General features: G+C 40.1%; 1 protein-coding gene and 1 pseudogene across 1 annotated transcript in view; both read right to left on the reverse strand.

The window, feature by feature from the left end:
• Positions 1-815: 815 nt before the first annotated feature.
• Positions 816-7,469, reverse strand: LOC149747259 (large ribosomal subunit protein uL23 pseudogene; annotated as a pseudogene).
• A 103-nt stretch (positions 7,470-7,572) lies between these two features.
• GLUD1 (glutamate dehydrogenase 1) overlaps positions 7,573-19,230 on the reverse strand; it is a 40,378-nt gene continuing 28,720 nt past the window's right edge. The window contains exons 7-13 of the mRNA XM_022562459.3: positions 18,592-18,729; positions 17,045-17,182; positions 16,640-16,720; positions 15,296-15,419; positions 14,400-14,491; positions 9,845-9,907; positions 7,573-8,940 (exon numbers count right to left, since the gene is read on the reverse strand). Coding sequence (XP_022418167.1) covers positions 8,821-8,940; positions 9,845-9,907; positions 14,400-14,491; positions 15,296-15,419; positions 16,640-16,720; positions 17,045-17,182; positions 18,592-18,729 — 756 coding nt within the window. The 3' untranslated portion in view covers positions 7,573-8,820. The remainder of the gene's footprint in view (positions 8,941-9,844; positions 9,908-14,399; positions 14,492-15,295; positions 15,420-16,639; positions 16,721-17,044; positions 17,183-18,591; positions 18,730-19,230) is intronic.

Here is a 19,230-nt window from a genome sequence, read left to right on the forward strand (position 1 = left end):
TATACTAATCTTTGTTCATGACTTTGTCTCCAACAGGTCTGCCCATCCAAATGAAGTAGATGGGAATTTCATTGTAGCTGGAGAAGGGTCAACCAATTTGTTTAATTTTGTCTAAATAGCACAGGAATTTAGTATTTGTATTGGGAACTGGAACCAAAACCCCAAGTTCAATTACAAATTAGACAAAAAGTGCTAAGCAGTTTTATCAGGTTCAAATAGTTGTAGATAAAAAAGGACTAAAGATTCTAAGGAATATTCATAGCCTCTGGAAGTAGCCAGAGCAGTCTTGATCTCTATTCCCACAAGACTGGAATGGACATTGACAATGGGGAATTGTAATAGCTAAGAAACTTTGCATTATATTACAAGCTAATTATTGAAGGGATGTTGCCTGTGAGCTTAAATTATACATAACGGCCCATCTCTGGGAACTCTGCCTCCCAGGTAATGAGCATTAAGCTAAAATACCTTTGTTTAGCTCACAGGGAACATCCTGACCAGGCTCACCTGTGAATGACTGCAGAGAGGAAGAAATTAACACATCCCCTCTGGAGGCTAATGGAAACCAGGATATGTTTGACCTTACTCCCTCCCCTTTTAGTATCAAAGAAGCCTGAATTCTAACTTGGGCAAGAAGATGGTTCTCGGGGCATGAGTCGACCATCTTCTTGATCTACTGGTTTTCCAAATGAAGTTGCTATTGCTTGCCCCAGCAACTCGTCTCTCAGTTTATTGGCCTGTCCTGCAGTGAGCAGTACAATGTTGGACACCAACAGCCCACAATCACAGTGAAAACCAACAGCTTGGCAGAAAGAGTAGAACAGAGTTGGTGTTTCTTCAAAGCCTTATTCCCAGAGAAATGTCATTATTTGACTTGACTCGTGGCTCCTAGGAAGACCCCACTGTAAGGCTGTCTTTATTTGTATGGACTAGAAGCTCCCCTAGTGCAAAAAGTCTTTTCCCTGGGACTGTTTGCTATAAAACATTTAGAGGTAAATTTTTAAGCTGGTGGCAGGCAGTATGAGGTGAGGTGGTGAATAACAGTGTGAGCAAGCAATAGGCTAACCAAAAATCTTAAAAGGAAAAACTGGGGAATAAAACGTCCTTAGGGGCTTTGAAAATTCTAACATACTGCTGGGAATCTAGAAGGCCATGCACATGTGTGAGGCTCAGTAAAGGCCATGCACATGTGTGTAAGCTCAGTAAAGACCTGAAGTTCTCATCTCTAACCCTGAGGCTTTATGCAAGCAGGAAGTGAGAACCAAGGCCAAGATGTAAGTTGCCTGGCTGAGTGTTGGAGGTGAGGCCCAGCATAGACAGAGTCTTGGCAAAGATAGGAGACTTACTGGTTCTAGGTACTTGAAGAAATCTCTATCCAATCATTAGCTGACCACTAAGCTAACTGAGGAGAAATTTCAGTGGCCACACACAACAAAGAAAACAGACTATAGAATTAGTTCAGAAAGGTCACTAAACACTCAACAACGACAAATCTCTGGGGAGGAGTATGGAATCTGATTTCCAGAGTTGCCACTTTATATTATTTAACATGTCCAGTTTTCAGCAAGAACAAAACAAAGATATGCAAGGAAAGAAATTATAACCCATTGGGGGGGAGGGATAGAAACTGTGCCTTAAGACTTCAGAAGATGGACTTACTAGACAAAGACTTCAACTATTTTAAACATGTTCAAAGAGCTAAAAGAAACCACATCTAAAGAATTAAAAGTATGAGATCAACATCAAACAGAGAATACAAATAAAGAATTAGAAATTGTAAAAAGGAATGAAGTAGAAATTGTAGAACTGAAAATACAACTGAAATAAAAAAATAAGAAGTTTTTACCAAATCCAAGGCCATGAAGATTTACCAATATGGTTTCTTCTAATAGTTTTACAATTTTATCTCGTATACTTAGGTCTTTGATCCATTTTGAGTTAATTTTTATATATGCAGTGAGGAAGAAGTTAAACTTTGTTCCTTTGCACGTAGATATCCAGTTGTCCTAATGCCTTTTGTTGAAGAGACTATTCTTTTTCTCATTGGATAGTGTTATGTGTTGAATTGAGTTCCCCCCCAAAAAGATATGTTTAAGTCCTAACCCCCAGTACCTGAAAAAGAGACCTTATTTGGAAATATGGTCATTGCAGATGTAACTAGTTAAGATGAGGTCATACTGGAGTAAGGTGTACCCTTAATCCAATATAACTGTTGTCCCTATGAAAGACACACATAAGAGGGATGATGGCCATGTGACAACAGAAGCAGAGATTGGAGTAATGCAGCTGCAAGCCAAAGAATGCCAAGGATTGATGGCTACCACCAAAAGCTAGGAAAAGGCAAGAAATTCTCCCCTTCAGGTTTCAGGGAGAGCATGGCTGGCCCTGCTGACAATTTATAGCCCCCCAAACTATGAGACAATAAAGTTCTGTGGTTTTAAGTCATCCAATTTGTGGTACTTTAAGGCAGCCTTGGGAAACTAATACAAATGGTGTCGGCACCAATGTTAAAAATCAGTTGACCATAGATGTTTCTGGACTCTCAGTTCTATTCCATTGGTCCAAATGTTTGTATGTCAGTCAGTACCACACTGTTTAAATTACTGTAGTTTTGTATTACATTTTGAAATGTAAGTGTGAGAACTCCAAGTTTTTTTGTTGTTGCTTTTTCTTTTTTTTTTCCCAATATTGTTTTGGTTATTTGGAGCAACTTGCAGTTTTGGTGCAGCAAGCAGGGGCTACTCTTCGTTGTGGTGCATGTGCTTCTCATTGCGGTGGCTTCTCTCATTGTGGAGCACAGGCTCTAGGTGCGTGGGCTTCAGTGGTTATGGCTTGTGGGCTCTAGAGCACAGGCTCAGTAGCTGTGGCACACAGGCTTAGTTGCTCTGTGGCACGTGGGATCTTCCTGGACCATTGGCAGGCAGATTCTCAACCTCTGTGCCACCAGGGAAATCCCTGCAGTTTCATATTAATTTCAGAAACAGATTTTCTAGTTTTTTGCAAAAATGGCCATTGGAATTTTGACTCTATAGATCGCTTTGAGAAGTAATTCCAGCTTAACAATATTGTTTTCCAATGTATAATCATGGGAAGTCTTTCCGTTTATTGAGGTATTCTTTAAACAGTGTTTTGTAGTTTTATAAGGGTTTCAGCTCCTTTTTTAAACTTATTCCCAGACATTTTCTTCTTTTGTATATTATTGTAAATGGAATTGTTTTCTTAGTTTCCTTTACAGATTGTGCATTGCTGATGCACATGGAAAACTTATTTTTGAGTGTTGGTCTTGTACTCTGCAACTTTGCTTAATTTGTATTAGTTCCGGTAGAGTGTGTGTGTGTTCTGTGGGATTTTCTACATGTAGAATAATGGTATCTGCAAAATAGTTTCTCTTCCTTTCCAATTCAGATGGCTTTTCTTTTCCTGGCCTAAATACTCTGGCTAGAACTTCCAGTATAATGTAGAATAGGGTGAAAGCAAGAATCCTGTTCCTCTTCAGTGGAAGTTTTCTAATTTTCAGCGAGTATGATGTTAGCTGTGGGTTTTTCATAAATGTCCTTTATGTTTAGAAAGGGTCTTGAATTTTGTCAAATGCTTTTTCCACAGTGATTGTGGTTTTTTTCCCCCCTTTATTCAATTAATGGGTTTATTAGATTTTTTATAGTGAAAACTTTTATATTTAGAATTAGCCAGCTGACTCAGTTTAGACGGTCCCAATTTTGTTGGCAACATCCAAAGCATTGTAGCCAGGAGCCAGTTAAACATATACCTTCTTCTCTCCATCAGGCCTGATCAAGGTGTTGACCTTAGCCATGTCAATGTCATAGAGCTTCTTCACAGCCTGTTTAATCTGGTGCTTGTTGGCCTTGACATCCACAATGAACACGTGTGTTGTCTTCCATTTTCTTCATGGCTGACTCAGTGGTGAGGGGGGAAGCTGATGACGGCATAGTGGTCAAGTTTGTTTCTCCTAGGGGCACTCTTCTGAGGATATTTGGGCTGCCCCCTGAGCTGCAGTGTTTTGGGCCATTGGAATGTGAGTGATGGCTAGATCTTTTATTTTATGGCAGTGTTTGTGGCGGTAGATGCCTTTCAGCACTGCTTCTTGGCCTTCAAAGCCTTTGCTTTAGCTCTGGCTTTGGGAGGGGCAGGGGCTTCCTTCTCTGCCTTTGCTGCCACCTTCGTGGAAAGGGTTTCAGATTGATTTCTTATGTTGAACCATCCTCGCATTCCTGAGAGAAATTCTTGGTCATGATGTATGTATGATACTTATGAGCTTGGACTTGGTTTCTTAGTATTTTTGTGTCTGTGTTACTAAGGGATATTTTTATTTTATTGAAGTATAGTTGATTTACAATGCTGTGTTATTTTCTGGCGTACAGCAATACATATACTTTTCAGTTATATATACTTTTCCATTATGGTTTATTACAGGATATATTTTTTCTCCTGCAGTGTTCTTCTAGAAAAATTTTCCATTGAAGTGTAGTTGATTTACAATGTTAATTTCTGCTGTATAGCAAAGTGACGTAGTTATACATATATACACACACATATATATATAGTCTTTCCCATTATGGTTTACCACAGGATAATGAATATAGTTCCCTGTGCTAAACAGTAGGACCTTGTTTATCCATCCTATATATACTGGTTTGCATCTGCTAATGCCACAGTCCCAATCCTTCCCTCCTCTATCCCCTATGGTAACTACAAATCTGTTCTGTTTCTATTTGGTAGATATGTTCATTTGTCATATTTAGATTCCACATATAAGTGATATCATATGGTATTTGTCTTTCTTACTTTGCTTAGTATGATAATCTCTAGGTTCATCCATGTTGCTGCAAAGGGCATTATTTCATTCCTTTTTATGGCTGAGTAATATTCCATTGTACACCACATCTTCTTTATCCACTCATCTGTCAATGGACATTTAGGATGTTTCCATGTCTTGGCTATTGTAAGTAGTGCTGCTATGAACATAGGGATGGATGTATCTTTTTGAATTAGTTTTGTCCAGATATATGCCCAGGAGTGGGATTGCTGGATCATATGGCAAGTCTAGTTTTGAGGAACTTCCATACTGTTTTCCATAATGGCTGCACCAGTTTACATTCCCACCAACAGTGTAAGAGGGTTCCCTTTTCTCCACACCCTCTCCAACATTTATTATTTGTAGACTTTTTTTTTTTTTTTTTTTTTGCGGGCCTCTCACTGCCGTGGCCTCTCCTGTTGCGGAACACAGGCTCCCGACGCGCAGGCCCAGCAGCCATGGCTCACGGGCCCAGCCACTCCGCAGCATGTGGGACCTTCCCAGACCGGGGCACGAACCCGCGTCCCCTGCATTGGCAGGCAGACTCTCAACCACTGCACCACCAGGGAAGCCCCTATTTGTAGACTTTTTAACGATGACTATTCTGACCGGTATTATAGGATATTGAATATAGTTCCCTGTGCTATAGAGTAGGGCCTTGTTGTTTAACTATTTTATATATATGTTAACAAGGGATATTGGTGTGTAATTTTCTTTTCCTGTGATGTCTTTGGCTTTGGTATAAGGGTAATACTTTGTCTGGCTTTGGTATAAAGGTAATTTTCTTGTGATGTCTTTGTCTGGCTTTGGTATAAGGGTAATACTAGCCTCATAGGTGTTGAGAGTCCAGTATAATACTATAGTTCACAGTAAGCCTTATAGAACTATTTGGCTCTCAACACCGGTAATTCTCAATAGGGAGTGACTTTGTCCCTGACAGGACATTTGGCAATCTGAATACATTGTCACAACTCAGGGATGCCGCTGACCTCTAATGGGTAGAGGTCAGAGATGCTGCTATATATCCGACAATGCACAGGACTATCCCCCAAACAAAGGATTACCTGGCCAAAACGTCAACAGTGTTGAGGTTGTGAAATCCTGTCTACACTATGTGTAAGCTTTGATTTAAAAAAACAAGCAAAAAAAAGCCAGTAAGAGTTGTGAAAAAAATTAAAAACACACATATTACAAATAAAACTTTTGCAGAGGTTTCTGTGCAAGGTTCACAGATGTAGTTTTCTTCATGTGCCATGCTTTGACAGCCTTACACGTAGCAGGGCTGAGAAAGCCTGCCAGGGATGTTTAGGGAATAGGTAATTTACTTAAAGCTTGTGAATTAAGATGCAGGCTTTCTTAAAACTTGATTTTTTTAACTTCCCTAAACTTCAACTATCAAGGGGTAATTAGAACACATTCCTGGTGTGTAGGGGTTTGAGGCAACAGTTAAATAGGTGATACAAAAGCCATGTGGGGCTATTTCAGAAACAATTAACTTTAGAGTATTATATATGTTTTAAAAAGAATTTTATAAGCAGATAAATTAGAACATTTCAGTGAAACCAAGAGTAATTGACCAGAATTTTCTTCTAACTCAAAACTCCAGGAACCAAAATTGACACACTAGTGCTGTGTTGCCATTATATAGCTAGTATGAACAATACCAGTTTTCTGACAATATCAATAACACCCATTAATGTATGTCTTTAAAACACCACTATAAATACTCCCAATATGTTAGCCAAAGGCCACACTAAGATTTATCATCCCGCTTTCACATGACCAGACTCTACTGACCCACCTGGTACTGTTCCAAATATTCTGGAACTTGCTTTCACATCACTTTCCCCCTATTTTATTCATTTTTTAAAATATTTATTTGGCTGTGTCGGGTCTTTTTGTTGCGGCACGTGGACTCTGTTGCGGCATGCGGGCTTACCTCTAGTTGTGGTGCGTGGGATCAGAAGTCCCTCTCCCCTATTTTAATGTTCCATCTAGAGTGCAAGTAGATATCACTGTGCTCAGGAAGGCTAGGTGCCGTGGGCTTGTTTGTCTATTGACCCGATGCTCAGCACCACGGAAAGGCAGAATCAGGACAAAAACAGACACAAAGTCCAGCTGAAAGTTATGTTTCAGATCTGGCAGCTGTGTAAGCTGGTGGGATCACGTCTAGAATCTACTTCTGTTGATTACAGTTAGTATTGTCTTCTTACATCTCGTGGCTAAATTATTAAAAATGGACCATAATCAATGAAACCTTCTTTCGTTAAAAAGTACTATGTATAAAAAGGTATATAAATTATGTTAGTATATCAGCTTTAAGCAATAGAACATCTTCCCTAAGAATAGCCATTGATATTGTTTCATAGAATGAAACACAAAAGAATTCAAGGAATAAAATTTTGGCAGCTCAAGGGCTTCCCTGGTGGCGCAGTGGTTGAGAGTCCGCCTGCCGATGCAGGGGACATGGGTTCGTGCCCCGGTCTGGGAAGATCCCACATGCTGCGGAGCAGCTGGACCCATGAGCCATGGCCGCTGAGCCTGCGCATCCGGAGCCTGTGCTCCGCAACGGGAGAGGCCACAGCAGTGAAAGGCCCGCATACCGCTAAAAAAAAAAAAAAAAAAAATTTTGGCAGCTCAAAACATTGTGGAAAGAAATGTTACATAGGTGGTGGTTTCAAAAATCTCAGAAACCCAATTATAGTTTTATCTACTAAAAGAGACAAATACATCAAATACAAAAACACAGAAAAGAAACATAAGCTTTGGAAAAGGTAGTCTTTTTAATAACTGCTTTTGTCACCAGGTTAAGTCATGCAGTTACAAAGTAGTTAGAAATTTCTGAAAGGATATTATTGTTAAAAAAAAAAAAGAAAAGCTAATTCTTACATAAATAATATCTAGTACTTCATTGGGACACTACCGTTCAAAAGGCCTTGGCCAAACAACTCCCAAACACAACCCCAGGTTGTTTCCAGCCCAGTGGGAATGAAGCCTTGTGCAAAAGATGAGGCCTCTAAATGAGGACAAAGAGTCAGGGCCATTGGCAATGCTCAGAGCCGCCAGCCAGACTCCAGAGAGGGGCCCAAGTGGTTTTCTTCTGGGGCACTCTACTTGAATTACTGTTCAATTAATCAACACAACAGATCTTCAAAAGAGGACAATTAATTAACATGATAAGGAGGTTACTGCATTCTTTGGACTATATGTCATAATTGTGGTTAGTAAATTCCAACAGTCTTAACAAAAATAGCCTCCATCATTTGCAGGTATGAAGATAACTTAATTCTCTACCAGGCTTTTTATTTTTGATGGATGACAATATGCAATTGACAAGTTATAAATGATACTGTTTTATGTTATAAAAATACTAGCTTTTTTCATTATGTTTACAGGCATTCACTGCTTGAGTCAAGGTTAGGCTTGTTAAGTGATTAAAGGCAATTTTATTACAGCAGCATGTACTTATTTTATTCTAAAAGAATAAAATGCATAAAGAGAAAGTTTTTTTTGTTTGTAACCTATAAAATTGAGTTATTTTGCTGATGTAAAATACCAATAACTCACTTGAGGACCATGCTACCTCCTGAAAATGCCATATACCTGCTTCTTAAATGTGTCAAAGCACCTGACAGATCTGTCCAGAGCTGAAGTGGCAAGTGACTGACTGCTCTTGGACAAAAGGTGCTTTTCCCAGGGCTACAGCTGACTGTGCTGGGAAACAGCCATGGAACAAGGCAGCACAGGCAGAGGGAAACGACTTTATTTAAAGGCAAAATGCCCAAGTGGCTCTCTGACATAGCTAATTTCTACTATCACTTATTAGCTTATTTATGATCCCCTACTGTTTTTTCTCAAGGGGCTGATTTGGATTGACTTGTTGAGAATGGTGTCCATCTATTAAGTCATGAGAGAGAGATTTCTGTGGTTACATGTAAACTTGTGATAGGTCTGCAGATGAAGAGGTGAAGAGGGTAGTGAAGAAGTCAGCTGCAGTCTGGTCCGGTCTATGTGAAGGTCACACCAGCTTCATTGTACACCTTGAAGACTTTCTCAATGGCGTTGACATAGGCGGCTGTTCTCAGGTCCAATCCCAGGTTATACTTCATGGCTGTGCGCATGATTTGCTGAAATGAAGGAGATGTGATGTGGAGATGGGATGTGACCCTGACTCAAGTAGCCAGGCCATGAACACACAAGGCACATAACAGCCTGGTACAAGTTACCCTAGTACCACTTCAGGACTGGACTTGGGTAGCCAAAGAGAAACTACTCAGGCAGTGAAACAACCTCGAGTCAGGAAGGACTAATTCTCTGGAATTAATACAAATTACTGTTTAGGTGACAGGAAGATGTTGCTCCTTAGAATTTAAGATGTGAGTTATCTCTGTGCCCTTTAGACATCCTGTGATCTGGAGCAAGTCTGATATACACTGTGGTAATTAAATGAACTAAGGATGGGGTGATGAAAATGTTCTGGAGTGAGTGGTGATGGCTACATAGCCTCGTGAACATACTTGAAGGCTGCTAAATTATATACTTTAAAAGGGTGAATTTATGGTATGCTAATTATCTCAAAAAGTTAAAATTAATATCTGTCTGCTATTTCAACTTGATGCCAAGTGGATAGAATCTGAACTCAAAAAGAAATTAAGAAAACTGGACTCGAACTGTGCTTAAGGCTTTGAAATAAGGATCAAGTGGTCAAAAAACCTTTCACATATACCAAATCCTATGTAGTAAGGTAGCTTCCTGTGGCTGTAACAGTGGTGCGCTGAGCTGCAACCCAGTTTGGCTGACTAAGCTGAACATGACTCCTTCTAACTTGGCATTATTTCCCAAAGTCTGGAAAACATACGGAAGATCCTAAAAACAACGCCCATCATTTAAGACTGAAAAAGCACATGTTTTGGAACATTTAAACACATCGCTATTTTCTGTCACTGCACACACAATCTGGCAGCTGAGATGACACCGTTGAGCTGTACTTCACGTAACTACCAGAAACGCAAACAGCATCTGTGTACATACCCTTGCAGAGCGCTCCATGGTGTAAGCTAAGCCAGAGTGCACAATGTCTTTCTCAGAGGCACCCTGTTAGGAAAAAGAATAGTTTAACAAAACCAGAAAGACATGCTTCACCTATAAGAGCATAAAGGATTCTTAAGTCAATATACAGCCAGACAGAATTGTTTTTTGTCTTTCAGGAAAGATATACTTAATTTCTGTATAGTATCTTGATACCTATTTAAGTAGTCATGTTTTAACCGCAATTTAGTTTTCACTATATCTGACAGCAAACAAATACTCATGAAATTAATACCATGGTAAAACACCACAGGAAAGTATGGACCAAGAAACACAGGCCAAATAGTGGGCTCGGCACCAGTCAGCCAACCATCTGAGATGCAGACCGCAACAACACGTTACCCTGTCGGTGTCAGGGTACATTCATCTTCGCTCCCCAGCACACCACACCGGGCACCGAAAAGAATCCAGCTACCTCCAATAGCAGCTGTGGGGTAGAATCCTGCCTATATATTCAGCAATGCCACAAACTTTAAAGCTGGAGGGATCTTAGCAGCTCATAATTGACCACCCTAATTCTTCTGATGAGGAAACTGACAACCAGAGAAGTTGGCTAAAGTTACGGGTAGCTTTTTTTAAAATTTAATTTTACTTATTTTATTTTTGGCTGTGTCTGGTCTTAGTTGTGGTACGTGGGCTCTGTAGTTGGCAGCATATGGGATCTCTAGTTGAGGTGTGCAATCTCAGTAGTTGTGGCCCACGGGCTTAGTTGCCCTGCGGTATGTGGGATCTCAGTTCCCCAACCAGTGATCGAATCCATGTTCCCTGCAGTGGAAGGTGGATTCTTTACCACTGGACCACCAGGGAAGTCCCCAGGTAGCTATTTTTAGAGCTGGGATATAACCCAGCATCTTTGACCACCAAATCAGCTCCTCTCTTTCCTTTGCCAATTATCTCTATAAGTCAGTTTGTTTCAATGGGTTCCTCTAATTTGTTTTTTGGACTGCTTTCTCAAGTTAGGACAAATAACTATCACCACCACTCTTAATATGATATATATAGCTAGCAAACACATCCTGATATGCCAAATAAAAACTTGTTGTTGGTGAGCCACTTTTTATATATGCTGAACTTTATCTAAGAAATTATATTTCTGTAACACTTACATCAATTAAGAAACATATGGGGGACTTCCCTGGTTGGTGCAGTGGTTAAGAATCTGCCTGCCAATGCAAGGGACATGGGTTCAAGCCCTGGTCTGGAAAGATCCCACATGCCTCGGAGCAACTAAGCCCATGCGCCACAACTGAGCCTGTGCTCTAGAGCCTGCGAGCCACAACTACTGAGCCCATGTGCCGCAACTACCGAAGCCCGTGATCCACAACAAGAGAAGCCACCGCAATGAGAAGCCTGCATACCACAACAAAGAGTAGCTCCCGCTTGCTGCAACTAGAGAAAGCCTGCGCGTACGCGCAGCAATGAAGACCCAACGCAGCCAAAGATAAATAATAAATAAATTTAGAAAAAAAGAAACATATGGAACTTCCCTGGTGGTGCAGTGGTTAAGAAACCACCTGCCAATGCAGGGGACACAGGTTTGAGCCCTGGTCTGGGAAGATCCTACATGCCGTGAAGCAACTAAGCCCATGCACCACAACTACTGAGCCCATGTGCCACCACTACTGAAGCCTGCGCACCTAGAGCCCATGCTCCGCAGTAAGAGAAGCCATCGCACTGCAACAAAGAGTAGCCTCCACTCGCTGCAACTAAGACACAATACAGCCAAAAAATAAATTAAATTAAAAATTTAAAAAAAACCTTAAAAAAAGAAAAAGAGAAATATATGGGTTAAGCTTTGTTTTGTTCTACCAAGTTAGGAACAGGAAAACTTGCTTTACAAGTGGAATACTGTTATTCCTTTCACCCACTCATTCATTCACCAAACATTTACTGAGTACCTACTATGTTCCAGGCACTCTTCTAGGTACTGGGGACACAGCAGAAAACAAAATAATGAAAATTCTCTGTTCTCCTGGAGTTTATGTTCTAGTTAGAGGAGACAGCATATAAAAAACCATGAGGCTGAGTGAGATCACCAAAATTTTGAATTCAGACTGAGAAGTGGTTCAGGGACTGAGGACTTCCAATGTTAACAGGGTACGGGGATGACAAGGGTCAGCAGAAGGACTGGCGAGGGAAGCAGGGGGAAACCCAGGAGGATGTGGTGTCCTGGAAGCTAAGAAGTATTTCCAGCGGGAGTGACCACCTGTGCCCAGTGAAGTAAGATGAGGACTGAAAAATGACCGCTAGGTTTGGCGATGCTGCCGCCACTGGTTACCTTGACAAGGCCAGTTTTGGTGAAGTGGTGGGCAGAATAGGAGGTTTGAGTATAGAAGAACTGGGGACAGGGTATACACAACTCTTAAGGAGGTTTGCTATACGAGAAATAAAAATAGCAAGACCTGGAAGGGCAAGTGGGATTAAGAAATGACTGAATAGAGGGAAAACTGATGATGCAAGAGAAAGGGGAAGGTTTGCTTGAGCAGTGCATTTGAGAGACTGAAAACAGGCCATCCAACGCCCAGAACAAGACTCGGGCTGAGATGGAAGCACAAAGAGTTGCTCAAGAGTACAAGACAGGGTACAGATACCAGGAGCTGGGTAGATGTGGAAGTTCCCTGACTGCTTCACGTTTCTGTGAATAGATACCAGGTCATGAACTGGAGTGCAGGGAGAGAAAAAAGGAGAAAATATGATATAATTAACCAAGAGAATGAGAGAATGAATGGAACAGGGAAAAGCAGTTTAACTGCTGGGCAGCTGAGAGCCTACTTTAAGTTTGAAGAGTCAGCAGGGCCTCCTGCTACAGCAGAGGAATGGAGGGGGCAGAGAGCCGGATTTCATCAGGGTTCAGGTGTTAACAAGGGAGTGTGATGAAGCAAAACAAGGCCATAGAGTTACTGTAATGATGGTCAATGGAATTTAAGTGAAGACAGGTGTGATGAAGGACAGTGAAAAGATGATGAGGTCGATGATGTAGGTCCTGGAAGGGCCACAGCATGGCTGGGGAGGGGGAAACTAAAAGCAAGGAGCTGGGGGAAAACACTGGGTTTTCAACTGACACTTATTACAAGACTCCTGCAATAAGTAAGTCACTAAGAGATGAGAAATAGCATTAAAGTCTAAAATTAGAAGCACCGAAAGCATTTGAAAACTGGAAGACTGATACATTGGGCAAAGATTATTTTAAAAAAGGATAAAAATGAAAGGCATCATGGCTCTGTCTTCCTAACCAACTGGCTGTCCTTCACTCCCTCTCCACGTTTCAGTCTGATCGACTATGTGGCAGGCGTGTGCTGTGACATGGGGCGACCACAGGGAGGAGCAAGAATCCCATCTTAAAGCCGCAGCAACAGCAGGGCCTATAAACGCACTAAGTGACTTGTGATGGAAGGATGGATGAAATGCTGGCAGTCAGAGAGGACTTTCAGGAAAAGCCACTGAGATGTGATACTCAAGCAGGGAGTGGGTCTGGGTGTTCCAGAAGGAGGGACCAGAACTAAGACACATGGTTCTGGGAAAGAGGAAGGTTCTTTGAGGAGAGTTACCCAGAGTGGCAAAAGCATCTTTTCTCCTTCAAAACAAAACCCTTAACATTTCCCCATTTTGCAATATAGTCTTAAATTATTTCCCATGACTGAATATTTCATAAGAAGGCATATTATCACTTAGCCATTTCCCTGCCCCGCACACAAACACACACACACACTGGATTGTAAAATCAAACCTAATTTTAAAAATGACTGCAAACACAGTTCCAATGACATCATGCATGGACTCATTCCTCTCCTTTAAAGTTGTTTTCTTAGGATTAACTCCCAGAGGTGATGTTATTATAAGTGTCAAAGGGCAGGAACTCTTTAATAAGTCTTTTGCATTGTCATCAGAATAAAGGTACAACTGCTTCACAACAGACATGGTGAGTATAAATCCATTAATTGTTTATGCTAGTTTAATACATTAAAGAATCCTTATTTTAATTTATACTTCTTTAACAACGAGGTTAAACATTTTTTTCTAGGCCGACTTCCTCTGATTTCTTTCATGTCGCCTGCCACTTACTGGTAAAGAAATTCTCTTTGTGATGTGTATTAATATATCCTGTCAATAGCTAATTAACAACAAATCGTTTTTCTCATCTATTTTCTTTGACTCTTATTTGTGTCCATATAGTAATTTCAATTTTTTATATAGGTCAATCTAATGTTTACTTTTCAATTCTTTCCATTTCTCTAAAGCTTAAAATAGTTAAAATACGCAATAACTCTTCACCATTATGTTAGAATCACTTGTTGAGTCATCTGTATTGTAAAAGTATCAAAAGCAGAACCATGAGTTATTTCAAACTAAGATTCTTACTCCATTTTTAGAATGTAAGGAAAGGGGAAGTCATGTAACTGTCATGTTGATTACCACGCCTTAATCCCATTTAATACAGCTGGCCTGACCTAAAGAAGAGAGCAGGCAGTGTATGTGATGCCGCCACAAGCACACTCACCGATATCCTGTCTTGGAACTCTGCTGTGGGTACAATGGGAATAGTTCCACCATGCTTTCCAAATTTCCTTTCCAAACTCTCTTGAACAGACACTATAAAAAGCCAAGAGATGAAGATACGATATTGCTAGTAGAAAAAAAATGAAGTAGAAACAAAAGTAGTCCCAAACTATATCCACAGCCCCAAACACTAATGACATAAAACCTTCAACACTAATAACATAAAAGGGTTACTCAAATCTCAGTTAAAAGGAGTAAAGCACTTTGCCAAATTCCTATATAAATGTGAATTTAGGTCACTGCTCTGTTTCCATAACACCCATTAGCAGGGATTTTCCTTGGCTCTTTTAAAAAGAAAATGCTGAGGGAAAAAGGAATGGAAATCGATGGAACACTTCACCCAGATTCTCAGAGTAGGCTCAGTAAAGCTCAGCTGGAGGTCTTGGTCTTATTTCAGCTTGAGGGAAAATTCTAGTGTCAACTCTGGAGCCTATTCTAGTCAAAGACAAAACAGTATTCTCATCAGAAGACTCAAAAAATTCTTGACAATAGACAGGGCTTTACCAAAAGCAACCTGAGACAGAAATGGATGAGTATCAACAGGAGCTCCTGGTTTAAAATGACACTCTTTATACTATTAACTTACAGATTAGGTTCTGGGAACCAGAACATACTCGCAGAATAAACGTTGGAATATAAATATATTCCAGAGAGTTAATATAGTGAATACCTATAAAGAAATTGTATATTTTTGGTCTAAGACTCATGAGTCAGAAGAGTTTTCTGTTCTGAGACTAAACAAAAAGGAAATTAGCCCTTTTATTAAATGCAGGCTTTCCCCAACCTTTTAGATGGCCCAAAAGATTACTTTTGCAGAACAGGATAATCAGAACTTACTGAGCAAGTGGTAGTTAGAATCCCTTTCATATTTGAAGGTCAAACGGCCATAGCTGACATGATTTAGATTCTTCAGCCACTCAAAGTAAGACACTGTCACTCCTCCAGCATTCAAGTAGAGATCCTATACACAAAAAAATGAGGAGATGATGGTCTTAATAAAAGCTTACGATGAACGTGAGCTCATTGTTTACTATCAAAGTTAATATCAAAGCAGATTAAGCTTCAAGCTTCCCAAATACATCTCAGATAGTATCAGAAATTTTACACTTAAACCCCCTTCCCAATACATCTAAGGCTTTCTCCCTTTGGAAGAAAAATAATTTATTGGTTTATTAATCAGCAAGCATTTGATCAGAGGTTTTAGAGCCTCTTCTCCACCTAAAAAAATCTGACAAAATTGCCTGCCCACTAACCACTGGTTTGGATGGTCCAAGGGTGTCTTGCCAGAAGATTCGTGTTCACTCTCCCACTACATAAAGGCAGTCTATTTCAGTTAACCTGAATTTAAGTGCTTTCAGCAAAAGCAGTTCTTCAAAATGCATCACGAGTCCACACTAACTTCTAATTTCCAATGACCTTTTGGTACAGACCCCATGCTTAACCACTGAAAAACTTAAGCACATGTTACTCATATTAGCTTTCTGAGTAAGACAGCAAGGGACATTTGCAAGTTAGAGTAGTACTTCTAGCACATTATACATTTATATAACTGGATTTAAGAAGTCTAAGTACATACTCAAGAAAGAGCCTGAAGTTGGAAGAAAATGTTCAGGTCCAGTATAAGACAGGCTTATTATATTAACCACACTTCTACTTTATTTTCTTAAAAGCAAAATAAAGGGACTTCCCTGGTGGTCCAGTGGTAGAGAATCTGTCCTGCAATGCAGGGCACGTGGGTTTGATCCCTAGTCAGGGAACTAAGATCCCACATGCTGCGAGGCAACTAAGCCTGCACACCACAACTACTGAGCCCGAGCGCCTCAACTAGAGAGCCTGCGTGCAGCAAACTACAGGGCCCACACGATCTGGAGCCCGCGTGCCACAACTACAGTGCCCACACGCCCTGGAGCCTGCATGCCACAACTAGAGAGAAGCTTGCGAGCCACAGCCAAGAGCCTGTGTGCTGCAACAAAAGATCCCTCATCCCACAACTAAGACCTGATGCAGCCAGAAATAAATAAATGTAGATAAATAAATAAATAAAATTTTAAAACAAAATAAAGATGAAGAATTCATTACTAAGGCTTGGGAAACTAACAATCCTCCTCTCCCCTCAGTTCCTTGCAAAAGACAATTATGATTCCAAGTACATATAAAATCTGGTAAACGTAGATTACTTACTGGAATAACCATGATGTTCCTCTCTAGGAAAATCTTATCAGCTTCTGGAGTTGTCGGTCCATTGGCACCTTCAGCAATGATCTGCAAGAAAGTCACGAACATAGAGAAATGCCAATAACACCGTCACATCCCCTCCAGCCGAGCTCAAGAGATGTGTGGGGGACGGGGCTGTGGGAGAGAAGCAAAATCCCACTTTAAATTGTATGCTTGGGGACTTGTATGGCCAAAAAGTTTATTTGGGTTTTTCCTTAAGATGGTAACGAACCCGAACGAACACTTTGGCCAACCCAATACATCCCAATAAAGCTGTTTTCTTTTTTTTAAAAAAGAGGAAACCCATTAGAGCTTTTCTGTGACTCTCAGTGTCACTCCACATTGGTAAGGTTGAATCCATCATGCTGTCACCTTGGCTTTGACTCTGGGTGCATTGGACTTGGTCAGCTGCTTCTCACTGGCAGCAGGGATCAATATGTCACAGTCAGCCTCCAAGATGCTCCCTTCATAGATCTTTGCTTTGGGGAAGCCCAGGATTGTTCCATGTTGCTATAATTGATTGAAAATCAGAATTAATGGTTGCAACAGAGTTTAAATGTTTATGTTTAGTGCCTATGATATGAAGACTCATTTAGTAGGAGGTCTTTGAGTTACATTAAAAAAATAAGCAAACAAAATGAAAAGACAACCCACAGAATGGGAGAAAATACTTGTAAATGAAGCGACCAACAAGGGATCAATCTCCAAAATATACAAGCAGCTCATGCAGCTCAATATCAAAAAAACAAACAACCCAATCCAAAAATGGGTGGAAGATCCAAATAGACATTTCTCCAAAGAAGACAGACAGATGGCCAAGAGGCACATGAAAAGACCCTCAACATCACTAATAATTAGAAAAATGCAAATCAAAACTACAACGAGGTATCACCTCACACCGGTCAGAATGGCCATCATCAAGAAATCTACAGACAATAAATGCTGGAGAGGGTGTGGAGAAGAGGGAACCCTCTTGCACTGTTGGTGGGAATGTAAATTGGTACAGCCACTATGGAGAACACTATGGAGGTTCCTTAAAAACTAAAAATAGAGCTACCATATGATCCAGCAATCCCACTACTGGACATATATCTGGAGAAAACCATAATTCGAAAAGCCACAGGTACCCCAATGTTCACTGCAGCACTATTTACAATAGCCATGACATGGAAGCAACCTAAGTGTCCATCGACAGATGAATGGATAAAGAAGATGTGGTACGTATATACGATGGAATATTAATTACTCAGCCATAAAAAAGAATGAAATAATGCCATTTGCAGCAACATAGATGCAACTAGAGATTATCATACTAAGTGAAGTAAGTCAAAAAGAGAAAGGCAAATATCATATGATATCATGTATATGTGGAATCTAAAATATGGCAGTCTAAAAAGGATGAAATAATGCCATATGCAGAGACCTGGATGGACCTAGAGATTGTCATACTGAGTGAAGTCAGACAGAGAAAGACAAACATCATGATATTGCGTATATGTGGAATCTAAAAATGGTACAAATGAACCTATTTACAAAACAGAAATAGAGTCACAGATGTAGAAAACAAACTTATGGTTACTGGGGGGGAAGGTGGGGAGGGATAAATTGGGAGCTTGGGATTGACACATATACAGTACTCTATATAAAACAAATAACTAATAAGGACCTACTATATAGCACAGGGAACTCTACTCAGTACTCTGTTATCACCTGTATAGGAATAGAATCTAAAAAAGAATGGATATATGTATAACCGATTCACTTTGCTGTACAGCAGAAACTAACACAACACTGCAAATCAACTATACTCCGATAAAAACTAATTTTAAAAAAAAGCAATGCGAACAGATTTCAATAATACTTATTTCAACTTTACAACATTCAGGTGGTCAAACTGTTCAGATATTACATTAACATACCAATTTGAAGTCTTCCAGTTCCTTTGGGTCAATACCATCTGGATTCCATATGCTCCCATCAGATTCACCAACACCAACACATTTAGCACCAAAACGATGTAAATATCTCATAGAGTGCAGGCCCACATTACCAAATCCCTGTGAAGTACAGTTGTACATGAAACAAAAATCAAAGTCCTAGCATAGATAATAAATGTCATATTCTGACCAATACAATTCTGTTGGTTTAGAAGTAATTCTCAAAATCCTTCTGATAAAAGAAACAATGTCTCTCTTCAACAATAAATTTGCTTCGGAATGTGGAACCCAACCCTTTGTCCTCTGTGATAATGAGTCCTGAGGACATTCAGTGACATGCAGCCTTGCTGACCTATAAAGAAACGGCAGTGATGTCAACGATGCTATCTAGGACCTCAGTTCCTGATGACCAGATGTCCTATGGTCGTGAAAAGATAAGTCAGTAATTGGGAGGGGTATGGGTTTTATTTTAAAGTAGGATTCAACTTAATTTTGATTCCTCTAAGTAAACCAATCAATCACCACACAAAAGTTGAAATTTGGATCATTGTGTAAACCCTTCTGTATACACATAATAGTTTAAGAGATGTCCCCTTCTGGATACAATTGCAATTTAAATAT

This window comes from Delphinapterus leucas, chromosome 16 (genome assembly GCF_059928025.1).
Source record: "Delphinapterus leucas isolate spDelLeu-1000000601 "Yukka" chromosome 16, BTC_Dleu_Yukka2, whole genome shotgun sequence".
Lineage (NCBI taxonomy): Eukaryota > Metazoa > Chordata > Mammalia > Artiodactyla > Monodontidae > Delphinapterus > Delphinapterus leucas.